The sequence below is a fragment of the Phalacrocorax carbo genome, chromosome 5, assembly GCF_963921805.1.
Source record: "Phalacrocorax carbo chromosome 5, bPhaCar2.1, whole genome shotgun sequence".
Lineage (NCBI taxonomy): Eukaryota > Metazoa > Chordata > Aves > Suliformes > Phalacrocoracidae > Phalacrocorax > Phalacrocorax carbo.
Window position 1 is genome coordinate 51105799 of NC_087517.1, and position 17545 is coordinate 51123343.

General features: G+C 48.7%; 1 protein-coding gene across 4 annotated transcripts; it reads right to left on the reverse strand.

Annotated features, from left to right (window-relative positions):
- Nucleotides 1-3200: 3200 nt before the first annotated feature.
- RNH1 (ribonuclease/angiogenin inhibitor 1) lies at nucleotides 3201-17098 on the reverse strand. Of its 4 annotated transcripts, none has more exons than XM_064452402.1 (10): nucleotides 17006-17098; nucleotides 13125-13230; nucleotides 11272-11442; nucleotides 9371-9541; nucleotides 8523-8693; nucleotides 7530-7700; nucleotides 6877-7047; nucleotides 5807-5977; nucleotides 4390-4560; nucleotides 3201-3971 (listed from the first exon to the last, which is right to left on the reverse strand). In XM_064452402.1, exons 2-10 carry the CDS (start codon nucleotides 13208-13210, stop codon nucleotides 3884-3886), a joined length of 1371 nt encoding a protein of 456 aa, XP_064308472.1. In that variant the 5' UTR covers nucleotides 13211-13230; nucleotides 17006-17098; the 3' UTR covers nucleotides 3201-3883. The 4 variants fall into 4 exon arrangements, with proteins under 4 accessions (XP_064308472.1, XP_064308470.1, XP_064308471.1 ...); XM_064452400.1 differs by lacking the exon at nucleotides 17006-17098 and adding an exon at nucleotides 15019-15059; XM_064452401.1 differs by lacking the exon at nucleotides 17006-17098 and adding an exon at nucleotides 15015-15036.
- Nucleotides 17099-17545: the final 447 nt, after the last annotated feature.

The window sequence follows — 17545 nt, forward strand, 5'->3', positions numbered from 1 at the left end:
CAGTTTAAGAAGGATGTGGAACTGCTCGATAAAGTCCAGCAGAGAGCTACGAAGATGATCAGGGGGCTGGAGCATCTCCCTTATGAGGAAAGGCTGAGAGACTTTGGTTTGTTCAGCTGGGAGAAGAGAAGACTGAGGGGAGATTTCATAAACACCTATAAATACCTTAAGGGTGGGTGTCAGGATGATGGGACTAGGCTCTTTTCATTAGTGCCCAATGACAGGACAAGGAGCAATGGGCACAAGTTGGAACACAGGAAGTTCTACCTCAGTATGAGAAAAAACTTTCCTGTGAGGGTGCCAGAGCAGTGGCACAGGCTGCCCAGGGAGGCTGTGCAGTCTCCTTCTCTGGAGATGTTCAAAACCCACCTGGATGTGTTCCTGTGCCCCCTGCTCTGGGTGTCCCTGCTCAAGCAGGGGGGTTGGACAAGATGATCTCCAGAGGTCCCTTCCAACCCCTACCATTCTGTGATTCTGTGAAGAGAGGTTTTCAAAGAAAAGGGGTGGGGGGGATGATGGCAACTGTGGTTAACTCTTTGAATGCTGTTGGCTTGATTTCTCCTTTCAGATTGAACTGGAGCACTGAAATTGCTTTTAGCATCTGTATTGTTTGGAGCCGGTGCCTGGGGCCTTGCTGTGCTGGAGTTCCTTCCCAAAAAGGCCAGGCAGCAAGAGATCAGTCAGGGATGTAGCAGGTTCAGTTTAGGTATAACCTGTTTGTAAGGCCAGCAATGTTTACTTAACTGCTTCTGGCAACGTTAACTGGAACACTGTGACCTCCCTGCTCAAGATCACATGCTGTGATGAGTAAAAAATTAGGTTTATTGCAGAATCCTAAACTACTAGCAGAAACCTGAAGTTTTAACACACTCTAAACCACTGTTGCTGTTACTGAGATGTAAAATACAAACCTGCTCTCTTTGGATTTAAGTTCTCTGCTATTTGATCTCAAGAGGCATGTTTTTTAAGCTTCTAGTATTTGCTTAAAACTGAAAGTCATACCCGGATTTCTTAACCTTCTATTTTGGAATTATAATTTTATCTTTAAGCTTCATTATACTAGGTTAAACTCAACCCTTGCTAGTAGAAAGTCAGTATTTACAAACCAGTGGTACAGTGGGTCCAACAATTTGCCTTGACTGAGAACCAGAATGTGACTGTGACAGCCTAGGAGCTGCTGGGTGCTCCAGCTGTGAACTTGGTGTGAGCAAGGCCTTGACTGCCAGCCTGACATCTAGTCTGCATGAAAGGTTTGTGACTCAATTATTGCCTACTCCTTTTACCTTAAAATGGTGAAGACCCACATGTCTACAATGCAGGAGCAAATTTCTCTGTCCTTCAACTCTCCCAAGTTCATGGTTGTGACAAGTTTTGTCAGGGAAGTGAGTTGGACCAGCTCATACAAGAATAAAAACAGATGAGGTTTTAGGAATACAAAGCCTTGCTCGAGTCTTGTTTATGAGCTCAAGTATCCCTTGCTACAGTGGCTTGCTCCTAGATCCCAGGATTTATATTTGGTTTTTAGAGCCAAGCACAAGACTTCACATTGTCCTAAAGCACAGCATGTGGTCTGAATGCACAGGGTCCTCCCTACTCTGGGTGGACCTGCAGACCTCTGCTGGGTGGGCCTGGCCTGAGATGCTCTGAGCTCATTCGGATGGCAAAATATGCCTCCTGTGGTTTTTCTTGCTGAAGCTGGTAACTGGACAAGTGGTAAGTGCTGCAGAGACCTTTCCAAACCCTGTTGGCATTTTTCCAGGGAACTGCAAAACCACTCCAGGACCCAAGGCATGCATGAGGTTTATCCCCAGTCAGAGGCTAAACGCCTGTGGTGGAGCTACGGTGGTCTTTGCCTCTTCTTCCTCTGCTGCAGGCAAAGGAGCACTTTTTCCAGGCCTTGCAGCGCTGGAGGCCAGCAGCAGCATCATCCTGCACTGCAATGCGAGGGGAAGAGTGCCACCCCCTGGGTAGCCAGCACCAGGGATGCTGCAGGGAACACATTCTGCTGATGCGTGGGTGCTGTGGGCTAGTTTGGGCCAGGTTTGACTTTTGTTGACGCAGTGCTCAAATCATCCTGCCGGCTAGATGGGGCTGAGGGAGGGTTTGCCTGCAAACTATCTCACCTTCAACCTGCCTGACCACAACCTGCTTTGGGAGCAACCCAGGAGCACCTCTGCCTCCCTCTCAGGCATGCTCTTCTATCCACCATACCAGGTACTCTCAGAAATCCACATCTAATATTCGCTTAATTTTTTTTTAGAGTGCTGTCTTTACACCCATCCAGAAGTCTGATTTTTGTGGCTACATGTGCTCTTGCACCTCTTCAGCCCTATCGTCTCCCCCAGCTTGAAATGAGCCCATACATGCCAAGTCCATAAGAGACAATGAATGTGAAAAGCCTCTTTAAGATCCCCTCAGGACTGGTAGGTTTCTAAACACAAGAATGACTTCTACCTTTTATGGAGAATGCCAAATAGCTCTTGAAGCAAAAAGGAGTAAATTTTTTAGCATTTTGGGCAGCTTCTGGAGATGTGTGTTGAGGAAAAAGCAAATCCTATCCTTCACACCTGCCTGAAGACACAAGTAAGCTACTTCTGGGGCACCATGTGAGATATGTGAAGGCTAATGCAGAAACTATGCTTGTGTCAAAGCTTCCTGAAGTCAAAGACAAGCCAGTTACAGCCTCTACAGCATGAACTGTGAGCATCATACGCCAAAGCCTGGAGGACACCTTTAACTTGGGTGCGCAGGCAGACTTTGCAAGTGAACAAAACACCAAGTGACTGCTCTAGGAAGCGAGATGTTGGGGAATGGGATTTTTTGGCATTCCTCCTGCAAGGCCACCCCAGGACAAAGTCAGGTTTATCTCCTGCATTTTTACAGCTACGTTCAGTCTTTCATGTTTTGGGTGTGCAACAACTGCCTTTTGGAACGTTGGAACAACGTTTATTAAAACTCTGACTGGGCAAGAAAACACAATCAGTGTCTCCTGAAATAAGGGGAACATCTTCTAGTCTTGCTGTCCACCTAAGGCTTTGACTAAAATCTTCTGCTGACATGCTTCAGCTAGGAACTTACCGAAAGCAAACATGTAAAACAATATATTAGTAGTATTGTATTTCACAAGTGATTGATTGGTCTTAAAGGAGAAATATACAGATATATCTTATTTTTCTAAGTAGAAAAAGGAAGCATTTAAGTATTTGCAAACAGACTTTAATAAAGTTCCTGTAGAACCACTCTTGCCAGAGCAAACATATCAAACCATTTAATCATTTCCTCTACTAGCAGAAATGCACACAGCATCTTTTGTTTGTAGGAAAATCACTTTTCAAGGGACACCAATTTTGAAGTTACACAGCTGAACAGCTGCTTACTTCTTTTGTCTCTAGTGCCTTGGCCACCACTGCCTTTCCAAGAACTCTTCTATGGAAAGGCAGGGGAGAGCTCCAATTTACGTTAAAAACATTTGGGTTTTTTTGAGAACCTTTGCCAGAGACCTGGCAAAAGCACCACCCAGTAATAATACACTAGGTAGCTCTCCTGCCCTTGGAAATGAGCTCTCTTTAAAGCCTGACTAATGTATTAGAAGGTAGTATAGGATTAAAGAGCTCCTAAAGGGTAGAGACTCACTTCTCAAAGATGCCCAGTAACTGTTTATTTCAAGGATAGTAATGCTGCAGTGAAAATGTGCAACTCTTTCACGAGCCCCAGAGTTAGTACATCCAGAGAGGCACAGAAGGTTGATCAGCTCCCTGATACCCACTCAAGGAATCCACAAACGTTTTTGGTACAAGCAAATTTTCTATTAATTAGCTTTATGTATGAAAAAGTTCAGATTAAGAAGAGGTTGCTTTGACGTTGCTCTGCAGGCAGTCACCACTCATGAAATAATCTTCACTTCAGGCTTGGACTCCTCCAGGGCTCTCAGTTCATCATCCACTTCAGAACTCCAGAAAATGTCATACAAACTACACCCGAACAGAAAGGCAAGCTGGTTTAGTAAGCATTCTCCCATTAAGGCAAGACACACAAATGGCCAGTGTGGGAAGATCATATAACAGGAAGGGCCCCCATCTAGGTTGGAGAGTCCGGCCCAACAGCCAGAAACATGCCTTACAACACAGGACCCTATTACTCCCTCCCCAGCACCACCTTCTCCTTGTTCTTGGGCTCCATGGACCAAAGCAGATCAAGGCACTGTGGTCACATCACTTGGAAGGGACAAGGAGTGTTTTGCAACATGCAGATGGTACTTGACCCCGAGTTGCCCTCAGGTGCAATTCCCAGAAAGCTGGTGCTTGTGGCCCCCTCCTCACTGCCCCCCCAGCTTGCTGGAGCTCACCACCTGCCAAGGGGAACACAAGCAGGACCACAAACATCTCTCACATTAACTGCTGCACGTTGCAGTTGGGATTTCTCAAGGCTTCACAGATCTTCCTGATGCCTTCATCTTCCAGAGAGTTGTAGCTCAGGTCCAGCTCAGTAAGGCACTGCTTGGTAGCCATGACAGTGGCGAGGGTTGCACAGCAGGCTGCTGTGAGATCACAGTTACCCAGCCTGCAGGAAGAGGATGGAGAGGAGGGAAAGGCCAGTGCTGTAAGTGATGGCTCCAGAGACCAGCCCGCACTCGGGCAGCAGGTGCATACATCCCTAGCACAGACCAGAGATCCCCCATTAGGCTGGCATCTCTGAGACATCAGCAGGGGCTGGTCTGTGGTCCTCCCACAGAGACAGCTGTCCTCACGGCAACTGATGAACACCTAAAAGTCCTCCCTAAACCTTAAAGTGTGTAGTTACAGGTGGAGAAGGAAGTCTAAGATAGTCCCAACTTCAACATCATGCATAATCTTCTCTTTGGTTTAAACCGATCGTAAATCACCTCTACAGTTTATTACCTGAGACTTGCAACCATCTCTCTAAAAATGGCAACTGAAGCTCTCAGCTGAGAACCAAGTAGCTTTAACTGGTCAGCAAACATCTTTCTGGGCAGAGACTTCAAGTCATACTGATGTCTCCCACAACTCCTCTGTTCAACTCACTGTGAGGCTCAGGCATTGAAGCACAGCTCCAGCTTCTGTCAAACAGTGTGGAGGAAACAAGCATGGTGCCCCATGCATGCCACAGCCACACCAGTCCAGAGCTTGGTCCCTGCCTGGGAAGGGAACAGGAAGACAGGGAAGGCGAGTCCCGTGGCAGGGCTGGAGGTGATGCTCCGGCTGGCCTCCTGTTCCTACTGCTGTGGCTGGACCAGTGCTGGCACCCACAGAGACTATGGAAAGTGAGAGGCAACTGGTGAGTTCAGGCAGGCTTTGCATTGCAACTGGCAGGCATGGGAATTAACATGGCAGACCTGGACCAGCAGTTCCTCCATCTCAGTGTCCCACCCGAGAGAGGCCCTGTGGGCGAGTTCAGAGAAGCGCATGGGAACCCCTACAGTGGGCTGCTCACAGCAAAAAGCAAGATCCCTCCAGCCTCCCCACACTTTGCTTAGATCCTGAAGGTACACTGCACTGTCAACTTTCAGTTCTGCACCTGGGAGAGCACCTGTGTATGGCTATGAATGCACTGTCGCATGGGGGACAGCCTGTACTTGCAAGAGACCATGAGTGACAGGATACAGGAAGCACTTGTGGCTTCCATTTACTTGCTAGTGGACTAGTTATACATCAGTTTGATGTGTGAATTGTTTCATGTGAGCAAAAAAAAATACCATACTACCATCTATTCCTATCTTCCTCTCTCTGCATGTCGTTCTTGGGAGGGCAACACAGCAAGAGAGAAGACCTCTGAGGGTGCACCTTACCATAGGGACTGGATGTTGCAGTTGGGATGCAGCAGCCCTTCACACATGAGTTCAACACCTGCATCTCCCAACTTGTTCTCGCCCATGTGCAGTACTTTCAAGTGCTTGTTCACACTGAGAGCAGAACTGATGGCCTTGCAGCAAGCAGTCGTGAGCCCACACTCCCTAATCCTGCAAGGCAAAAGTGACATGAGATCTAGATGGGGGATCTAGAGTGTATCAGACACCATCCACATCTTCACATTTGCTTCACAAGAGCCTGGACAGTGAGAACAGAGGAACTAAAGCCTTCCCACCATCACTGTACTCCTCCCAACCCCCCGTCTGCTTGATCCTTCCTAAGAAGCACCTCTCTCACGTTTTGTACTTGGGATGTCTGTTTCAGAGCATGCACCTAGGAAAGGCAGCTGCCCATAGAGCACATGACTGATCACAGACAAAGTGTGCTGCTCTCAGAGTCACTCTCAGCTCCACTGTGAACTCGTGAGGCACCTCACCAACTCCCAGAGCACCAGAGCAGCTGGGGACAGGAACTGAACTTGCAATGTAGAAAAGTTCAAGTGCTGCTTGTTCAAGGTCTATGTAAGAGAACAATTTTCCTCTCCCGGCCACCACGCCATCCCAGCCTAAAAGGTAACACTGTCAGCAGAGAGGATGCTGAGAACTTTTTATGTCATTAGAGCCTTCTTTTGCCTCATCAGTGGAGAACCTGAGGTATCTGATCACAGCACTCATTTTGCTATTACACGAGGCCTTTCAAACTTCAAAAGTCTCTTAGCTGCCATTTGTTGCATGATAAAATATATTAGACAGAAGCTTGCAAGTGATGATTGGTATCCTATTGTTTATAACAGGATGACTATGGGGCAGATCTTCAAAGCATCTATGAGTTTAGAAATACAAATCCCTTTAGTTCTGCAAGTCTAAATCTTTTAGGTAACAACTTGCACCAGTTGTCCCTGAAACCATCGCAACTGAGGATCTACCTGGCGGGCATAATTCACCTACATCTTTCTTCAGTGAGGTCTCCAAAGAAAGTAATGCATATGTGAAACTTGACGGCAGCTCACCATAGCTCCTGGAGTTTAGATATGGGATCCTTGAGTGCCTGACACAGCATTTCCATTCCTGAGTCTCTCAGGTTATTGTCTATCAGACTGATCTCTGTGAGGGTCTCTTTTGTACTGATGAGCCTGGAGAGATCTTTACAGCTAGCACTTGTGAGATCACAGTCCCATAACCTGCAGGGAAGAAGAAAGTGTTATTTTCCCCCCAAGAATGACTCAGATTAGAAAACAGAGTCCTATTTTAGTAGTCTAAATTTACGGTTATATCATCTCTTTACAAAACCCATTCATGCATCACACCACACAACTTCCTTCTTACTCCCCATCCGTTGCACCAAAATCTCTGTTTGTAACACAAAAAATAAATAGGAACACACAATTCTAGTAGACAGATAACTCAACAGGAAGCCAAGACAACTCCATCACAAATTTCCATTCACTCTCTCCCCAGAATTTGATCCAAGAAATTTCAGTGTGGTCCTGCTCATTCATGGTGTCCTCCACCCAGCCTTGAGAAGTAACTAATTTGCAGTAGAGACATTCTTGTTTCACTAGTGAGTGTAACTGAGAAACTCCGCTTAGGACCAAACCAGCAGCATGAGGTAGATAGCTCAGAGGCTGCAAGAGGGACTTAAGTAACCTCTGCCTACCCTTACCATAGCTTCTGGATTTTGCAGTTGGGATGCATCAGTCCTTGGCACAGCAGAGCCAGACCGGAGTCCCCAATCTTGTTATCCCCCACGGAGAGATCTGTCAGTGATGACTTGTTACTGAGAACAGCACTAATCTCCCAACAGCTATTGGTGGTTATGCCACAGTTCTCCAGGCTGCAGAAGAAAGCACAGTTGCTCCAGATCCGCTGTGTTAGATACACCTTAACACCCCCAGTGCAGACTAAGAAGGGGCTATGGGCTGGTTCCTTGCTGCAAACCAGTGCAGCTCAGCTGGACATTGCTAGACCCTGCAAGGCTCAGAGGTGATACAGGTATCCCAGACAGGCTCTGCGTGAGGCAACAGGCTGCTCCTGCACTCCATGAGGCTGCACGGCACCTTTACTCTGACGCAGCCATTCACATCCATTAATGCAAGGATTGTTTTTGCCAAACTCCCCCTTTATATCAACCGTCCTTTTTAAGAGGAACTTTTGGTTGTATCACACAGTGAATCCCTGGCAGCCAACCTCTGCTGAAGCACAGGGGCAAGATAAAATGAATCGCGCCTCTCCCCTAAAACCCTTCAGGGGCTTTACCCCAGATACAAGGCCAAATCCAGTATCTCTGTTTTGAAGCAAAAAAGAGATCTGAATAAATATACTCAGCTGGCTGGTAATTCAGGGGTAAGAACTGCAGCCACTGAAGGTGGCTCCTCTGCTCTCAGATACTGGCGAGCAGTCACGCCTTCTAATTGCAGGTTTAACCAGGGGTACACGCTCACACTGTACTAACAGGCGTAAGAGTGAGCTCAGAATCACATGCTAAAAAGAGGTCCAAAAAAACCCAAAACTGAATGCCCTAGATACTTGCTTGCAGTTACAGAAATCTGAGCCAGCAAAAAATCTGGCCTAAATTTCAAGCATTCCTGACAATAATTTTTCCTGTCTTACAGATGGTATGAGTAGCGGCAGTTGGAGATGACCAGCTTTCCCTTACTGTAGTAATTCGAGGTTGCAGCTTGCCTCCACCAGTCCCCGGCACAGCTGCTTTACAGCTGTATCTCCCAGTGTGTTGTTACTCAGGCTGAGCTCCTTCAGGGTGGGCTTGCTTTGCAGAGCGGCATTGAGGGCTTCCACAATATCAGCTGTGAGTTCACAATACTCCAGCCTGTGAAAAGAAAAGACCACCAAGGGAAAAAAAACTGTCTTCACCATGTCCCGCTACCCCCAAGACATCAGCTGGGCAAAGAGTGTGTTAGCAAGGGCAGAAAACATGCCAACATGACTCATGATCAGGCAATGCATGAAAATAGAGATAACGGTAAGTTTTTAACAGCATCTCCCTGCTCATTTCAGGAAGCATTAATTCTTAAACTAGACTCCAGAGGACCCTAGAAAGACTAATCACCCACCCCATTTTTATACTAGTCCTCCGTTAAACCAATGCACAGGCTGCCATGGAACACACAACTGAGTTTTGCATTGCCACACATCACACAGGCTTGCCCCCGAGCCTTCCCAGGAGTTGCTGGAGGCTGCAAATAGACCTGAGTGCCGCTCAGCCATAGAACAAGGAACAATGACCAAGTACAGCAGAATCAGACTTTCCCCGAGAGTCTGAGAGGTCCTGCATTAATAGCCACCACTGCCAGAAGGGCTACACAAAGCCTATGGGAACAGACACCCAGCTCTTACAAACCCAGGAGACCTACCAGCATTAATAAACATGTCACAATTTCAGATAAAATAGGAAGAAATCCACATCTGGCAAAAAAACTCCTGCTCATCTCAAGGGAAAGACAAGCATGACCTATCTGATGACAAAAAAGCCCAGTGACTACTTACTGCAGCTTCTGCAGCTTACAGTTAGGGTTCATCAACCCTTGACACAGCACCTTCACTCCAGCGGTTCCCAGTCTGTTATCACCTACGTGCAGCTCGGTTAGGGACGGCTGTGCACTGAGGACAGAGCGGAGAGTCTCACAGCTGGCACTTGTCAAATTGCAGTTTTGCAGCCTGAAGGAGAGAGGCAACCAGGGTGAGGGAAATGCGCCCCCCAAATTACGGAGGCTCTTCTCAGAGAGGTGCATCTGCTGAGGTCTGAGCTTGGAAAGGACACTGTGGCACTGACAGTGCATAACCCTCTAGAAAGCAGTATGTCCAGGTTAGTACTATTTTATCAATTAGCATTATACTTGTAGCAAGAACAATAGCTCCCATGCTTCCTTCAGGGTAATTGCTCATATAGCACCTCTAGCAGAAGAAGGATACACCCTACATTAAGCAGCACTGCAACTGCTTTATAGAAGTGTTCTAATCATCATGAGGCTTATTCCAGAGATAAAGCAATGGCATCTTATGATCTCTTTCCCCCTCTGGAAATGTGATCCAGAGTAGCTAGAAGTAAAAAATCTCATCCAACTTGGATTAAATCCCTGGATATCATTTAGAAGTTTAATGGTATACTACAAGAAAGATCTATGAAGCAGCACTCAGGCTGGGAGAGGTGGCATAGGAACTATGCTGGTATTGCTATGGGATATTTAGAGTTACTGGACAAGACTTTCTGGCAACAGAGGGGTGTTGTGCATGGTGGTACTAAGTCTGACTTGGGTTTCGTTGCTCTTTTATTCCCTAAGGCACCTTACCAGAATCCCCCCAAATGTACAATTATGTTTCTACAGAACTGAAACAGCCTAATCCAGGCTGTTATTTGAACATCTGGAGAAGTTTGAAGCTTAGGACAAACTCTCTGAAAAGTTACTCTGTCAGTCTTCTAGTACAGAGTATCACAGTTATTTCTTGAAGGTCTATTGGAGATTTGCAGTTTGATTAGCTTCACAGTCAACTTTCCCTCTATTTGTCAGTGAATCCTCACTGCAGGGGGCACAGGGACTTTGGAGCAGGCATATCTGATCTGAAAGGCAAATGATTTTTACAAGGTAGTGTCACGAAGATCCTAGACCCACTTCAGAAGCTGGAAGACCACTACCCTGCAGAAGAGATGCTGGACAAAGAAGGTAGCACCTCTTTGAGGGTTACCGAGGAGCACGGGCAGCAGCCACTGGCTTTGATGAAAGCTGCTGCACAATGGTTGCTGAGGGAAGCCCAGCAACGCTATAATGTGGTGCTGGTGTTGGTGCAAAATGTGCTGTCTTGAACCAAGTTGGCCCTGCCCAACTGAGAAGACAAGGCTTGAGGCAGAGCCAGTCTGATGAAGTCAGAAGGACTGACAGCTCTTGAAACACCAAGACTCATGAGAACACCCTTTTGCTTGTCTCAAGAAAGGAGTGAGCAAACTGGACCAGGTGCTAAATGCTGTGCTTGCAACTGGCAGAACAGCCCTCTGAAAAATGCATTTGTGAAAATGTCAGGTATGTGCTAATGGCTCTGTGGTTGTCTTTTTGTTTAAACTGGCCTAAACAGATAATCCATCTGCCTAGGCTGGGGGAAGATCTGCTACCTCTTCTAAAGAAAGTCTCCAGAAAGCCTTTGCTTGGCTGGGAAAACCCTACCTGTCCTTCCCTTGGTGCTGGAAGGCAAAGGCAGACAGACTGATGATCTGGAGTCTTCCAGTAAATACACCACTTAGACAAAAACTCTTGGGGTTTTCCAACCATCTGACCTAGGTAATTGCTCAGACGCATCAGCACTACTCTTACTACAATCACATACTAGTCTGCCTCATGATTTCACCTGCAGCAGACTGCAAGCATCTTAGAGCAAGACAATCAACAGTGCTTTACCATAACTTCTGTAGGCTACAGCTTGGCATCATCAATCCTTTACACAGGTATTCAATGCCTGCATCTCCCAATTCATTGTTGTTCAGCTTCAGCTCTGTGAGGGATGGATTCGTACTGATGATTGAAGAGAGATCCTCACAGTTATGGCTGGAGAGATTGCAGTCATCCAGCCTGAAAGAGGAGAGGAGCACTTTAGTCCTCAGGGTTGCTATGTTCTCCCTGGGTGGAACAATCCCTGTCAAAGGAAAGTGTGTGATTTACTCCTCTGCAGTCCCTGGGACACCTCCGTAAGTATGTGTGTGGCCCGTTGGGCAATGCACACCCCAAACCAAGACATGTTCTCTCTGCAGGGCTGCAGTACAGGAGGGGCAGGACAGCAGTTCCCCAAGCCATGGGCCTCCTCTGTGCTGCACAGAAGAGGGCACATGACTCAAGTCACTCCTCCTTGGCAGAGCTTCAGCTGGAGGATGTGCCTTCATTTAAACACTGATAGCAACAAACCACCTGGTGTCTGAAGCCATGTCTAACCAGAGGCCAGCTTACAGGCTGCCAGACTGGTTCTGCACTTGGACTAGCCAGGCCAGGTCTTCAGCCAGCCCCAGAGACACCACTTGGCGCTTCGGCCTCGTGTAGGTGAGTCATGCCGCTCCACACTGTCTCTCTCCAACATGACTCTCAGTACACAGACTGTGAGTTTGCAGTGTGGCAGCACCTTGTCCCACTGGGCATCAGAATTTTTCTAGTTGTTGTTAAATTGATACGGGGAGTTGAACTGAAAGGAGAGCCAAGGAAAGGATTGGGAGCACAGGACAGGCAGGGACGTGTACAGGGAGGCAGAAAAGACATGGGGCAAAAGGAAGTTGTCATGAAGAACCTTACAGCCCCAGGCACAGGCACAGCCAGGGCTGACAAAAGTTGCCTGGTCATTTCTCCTTAGACAACACTGTGAAAACTGAGGCTGTAGTAGGCTTCTCCTTCCCTCCCTCTGGCAATAAGATCCCAAGCGGATCCTGTTCAACATCGAATAAAAATCCCTACCACAGCCGCTCTCATCCACCATGTCTTGAGCAGCCCAGCCTCTCCCCAGGAGATAACCATCCCACTGCCTTCTGTCACCCAAGGCAGACCTTGGGAAGTCAAGGTCAGGCCCATGAAGCTTGCCTGCAAAAAACTCCTTTGCAAAACAAAAGCAAGTCACCTTCACCCTGCCTGACCTCCCGCAAGCCATCACTGGCTTGACAAGGCCCATCCTCTCCAGCCCAAGCAAGACAATGCCAGCCTTCGGGGTGTGAATTCCCAGCCAGAAGAGGGGGAAGAGTGCAGAAGCAAGTCTTCTGAACCCTGTCCTACAGCTTATACTCCAGGAGATGGTTCGCTCACACTGGTTTGCTCAACACAAAAAGCAGGTACTCTTGAAGGCCAAGCGAAGAATTAAAAGTTGATAGCATGTGGCTTGTGTGTGACTGTTAAGGAAGTTACTTGACAGCATCTGACCTGCAGCCCAGAGAGTGTGCAATGTAATGAGCACAGAGGGATGTCTTCCCTCTCTTGAGGGAGAAAGAGAGTTACTGAAACAGTGGTCAAATGTTTAGACAATCACATTACCTAGCTGAGTTCTATGGCAGCATTACTTCATACCAAAGGATGTTTACCTGTAGTTGAAAAAACCTTGTAAGAGGGTGGTTTGTTTTTTTTCCCCCGCTTTAAATTAATTTTCTGGACAAAAATAGGTAGAATAATTCCTGTTACTGTATGATTTCAAAGTCACAGATCAACAGTTCTGCAGCTGAAAAACAGGGGAGAGAAATGCAACAGTTCTTACTTAGAAAAGATGATACACAACTAGTTACTACCTGATAGTTTTACAGGATTTCATTGTGGGCAGAAGTTCAGCCCATCTAGTTGGGCTCATCTCCTCACACTGGATGTCAAGCTCCATTCTGACAGTTGAAATAAGGTCTGAAAATAAAAAAAAAAAAGAAATTGGAAAAAATAAAACTTGTTTTTTTCCACTGACTGAGAAGTAACAATCCTCTTCAAGCCCTGCAGCTCTCAGCCATGAGTTATACTGTGCGAAGAGGAGAGAATGTGCTTCTCCAACACCAGCCTGCTGCAAGAACCAGTACAAGCCAGCAGCATTGGAGTGGTTTTATCTGGGACTTCGGCAAGGCCCTCCTTTGCGAGGCAAAAAGCACACAGATCCTAGAGAGATAAGGCAACAGCTTGTTATCTGAAGGCTGCTTGCACTAGAGAAAGATGCTCCCCTTCCCCCTCTGAGGGAGCTTAACCAGAATGAGTTTTTTAGAGGCAGTGGTGCTACCCTCTCACTATCGCACCGAGCCACACAGCCATTGAGTACTAACAGTATGGCACACCTGACTGATTGTGGGACCTTGAGCTATACATAAAGTTCGGCTATTTTTGAGAGAATGAGGCTGAATGAGGAAGATGAGCATGAGAACTGCCTGGGCTTAGATTAAAAATTGCACTGGCCACGCATCCGTATGCGAGAGGTAGAACCTACACGGATGGGAGAAGCATTCCTCCACAATTTGATATCCAAACTTTGAAAGGTCACTCTGGTTGGCCAAGTCCAAGCACAGAGAAGCTGGTAAGCAGAATTTTTTTTTTTTTTTGCTCTGCAGTCAAACTGCATTTCTGAACTGATGTAAACACAGCATCTTGGAGAGCAGCTCCAGATAAACATGCACATATATATGCTATGGCCAATAGCTGAGCTGTAGGCTGAGTCTGCCAGGGGTAACATTAAAGGCAGTACTTCAGTAGGTGACAAAATGCAGTCTTGGTGCCTTGGCTTTGCTAACATGACTCAGACTAGAGGATATTTGTTAAAAAAAATATCTCCTGAGCTATCACATTGGAATGTGAACAGTGAAAAAAATAAAAACCACCGGGTGTTACTGACTCCAGTTCACCCGTCTTCCCCCACCTCAGGCACCTCCTGCTACCACAAAATCAACGGTATCCCAGACTAGGCTCTTCACAGAGGTGAGCTGGGTATCAGAGCACACATCACATTTCATCCACATCAAATCCCTCATCCACGTGGGGAGAGGAAGTACCACGAGAGGAGGGAGGTATATACTGAGTATATACTCTTAAAGCACACGAGGGAAACCAGGACAGCGAGTATAGCGTTAGCAGGGCTCACGCACACGCTCGGCCTCTCCCCTTTCGAACCCAAAGCAAGGCGCTGTTGGAAGTCACGGGCGGCCACGTCCTCAGTGGGTTTGCATCGCAGGCCCACGTGTAGAGGCTTGAATCACGCAGCGTTAAAAAAAAAAAAATCAGTGCCGGCCCAACCCAGTGGAAATACGTGAGAACAGCGCAAAGGAAACCAACCGCGCAGTTTAGCAAACACCCCCGGGTTTGATCACTGCATTTTTTCCGTTTTACCTCCTTCAGATCAAAAAAAGGGTGGGTGTTTGCTGTTTGTTTTTTCCCCACCCCCGGGCTCTGCACCTCCCTGCAAGCTGAGCGAGAATCCCGTTTCAGGGTACCGCATCTCCGAGCACCGGCCCGGTCCTGCCGCGGCGGGCGCACCCGCCACCGCTGCTGCCCCTTGCCTGCTCACCCTGCTGCAGGCAGCTGCCCTCTCTGCTCGCACGGCTGCCTCCTCGGCCCCCTCCTTGCACCGCAGCTCACGCTCAGGGCCGGAGCTCACCCGAGTGCCCCTCGCCCTCCCCGCCCCACGGCCCTGCTCCCGGCCCCGCCGCTCCTACCGACCCTCCGCCTGCCCGCGCGCGCAGCCGCCGCCGCCCGCCCCGCCCCTCTCGGCTCCGCCCCGCCCCTCTCGGCTCCGCCCCGCCCCTCTCGGCTCCGCCCCGCCCCTCCCCGCCCGCACCCGGGGAGGAGCCGGGCTGGGGCGGGGTCTGTCCCCTTCTTCCCTCTTCCTCCCCCTTTTTCCCTTTCTTTCCCCTTTTCCTCTTTCTCTCCCCTTTTCTTCCTCTTTTCCCTCCTCTCCCCCCTCCCTTTTTTCCTGCCCTCTCTGCCACTTCTCCTCCTTTCCTGTCTCTTTCCCCCTTCTTACTTTCCCTTTCTTCCTTTTTTCCTGACTTCTCCCTACTTCCTTCTTCCTCCCTTTTCCCCCTTCTTTTCCCTTTCCCCTTTTCCCTCCCCTCTTTCCCACCTCCCCTCTTCTTCATTTGTTTCCTCCATATCCTCTTCCTTCTCTCTTTTTCTTTGTGTTCCCTTCACTTCCCTCTTCTTCCTCTTTTCCCCTTCTCACCTTCCCCTTTCTTCTCTTTTTCCTGTGCTCTCCCCGCTTCCATTTTGCCTCCCTTCTTTTCCCCTTTCCCTCTGTTTTCTCCCTTCTCCCCTTCCCTCTTTCTTCTCTTTTTCATCCCCTCTTCCCCTGTTTTTACTTTCCTCCCCTCTTCTTCCTGTGCTCTCCCCCTTCCCTTTTCTCTCCCTTTCCTCCTTCACCCTTCTTTCCCCTTCCCTCTTTTGTTCCCTTTCCACCCTTCTGCACTCCTTTTCTCCTTTTTCCTTCCTCTTGTGCTATTTTGTCCCTCTTTTTCATCTTCACCACTTACCTATTTTCCTCCTCTTTTTCCTCCTGTTCCCTTTTCCCCCCTCCCCTGTTACCCCTTTTTCCAATCCACCCCTTTCTCCCCTGCAGAGCAGGAGCACTGGGATATGCAGGAAACAGGACAAGAGAGGAGGAAATCCCTGTAGCGAGGGGATGCACAAGGCATGGGAGGATCGACCATTAAATAGGAAGGGGTCCCACCCGGGATGGGGGTGCAAGCCTGCCCCATGCTGGGACCCAGAGCACGAGGTGGGTGCATGCAGGTCACCCAGGGGAGAGGCAATATGGTGGAGGGCTCTTGGCCAGGGGAGGTAAGATCCCCCTTGCGCTGGCCCGAGAAGGTCTGAACTGGGAACTGTTTGAACTGGGGACAACAACAAAAATATCCATTCCTCAGTGGTCTCCCTGACTTCCAGCTTGCCGGACAGCTGCGTATGGGGGCTGGCTGGGAGGGCCTGAGATGTCCCCCCTCACCATCCCTTTCACCAGTCCTATCTGTAACGCATTTTCTCTCATATTCTCTCTCCCTCATTAGTGCAACTTGTTGACGAGCAGACGAGATGCGCCTCAATGGCATAAAGGCCTCTCCTCTAAGCTGTTTGAAATGAAGCTGTGAGAGCAATGGAGGATGGGTGCGTCAGAGTTTTGCTGCTGCAATGACTATTGCCCTCCCTGGGCTTCCCCCGTGCCGCTGCACCCACCCGAGCCCAGTGACCAGCAGCTTGCCAGCACATCTGTCCTGCAGCGGGAGCAAGGGTGCCAGCACCTCGCCGGGGCTGGAAGGCATTCGTCATCTCTCGGCTCGTTTCCTCCTCTGGCTGCTGGCTACTCCCTGTCTCTCTATTGTTTCCCAGTACTTTTAGCCCCAGCAAAAGCTCATTCAGACTTTCACAAGACAGAGCAAAGAAAGGTTTTGAAGTGCGGAGAGCTTTCTAGGCAACATACTGAGTCGCCTCCCTTCCTCCCCAGCGAAATCTTAGCTTCTCCCCCAGTTTCTTCTTCCTACAAACACCCCATCCCCACCCCCGCGGCTCACACAACAGTTCAGTTAAGCACAACCAGCCATTCCCTACAAAGCACCCTCTGCGGTGCAGGGCTCTAAAATCACTACGTGCTCCTCCCCGGTAAGCAGAAGGGAAAGTTTAGGGAGTTTAAGAGCCCGGTTTTGCTGCTGATACATACCTCGTTCTTCTTGGTGCTCTGCGGGGAGCGAGGAGGGCAGAGCTGACGCCTTCCTGCTGCCGTTACTACGCAACCTCTGCTGTTGTACACATGGTGCCTGCTAGAGGGAGAAAAGCAGTTTTGGACTGTGATGACCTTTTTCCTTGCAGGGCAGCTCTTCAGGGTCTTGGGGAGCCGCCCTCTGTACACGACTGTACCTGGCTTAGCGACGAGGCAAACATCCCACGAAACCTGATGACGACAGAGGCGGCTTTAACTTCTTACCCTTGATCATGTATCCACTCGCTAGGGTTTAGCCCACAGCAGGGGAGTAGTTGCCATTGAAGGATCCAGCAAAAAATGAGGCCACCACAGTGTTAAAGTGTGAATAGAGATGCTGGAGTTTGCAAATAGTTTCTCCATTCCTCAGGCAAGCCCTGTCCCGTCTGGATGGGGAGTGATACTTGAGCACATTACTGCCTCCCTGCCACCTCACCTGCGGGTTAACCCCCCTGGCAGGGGCTAGGGCATGGGCAGACCCTGATCCTGTGCATGCTGGAT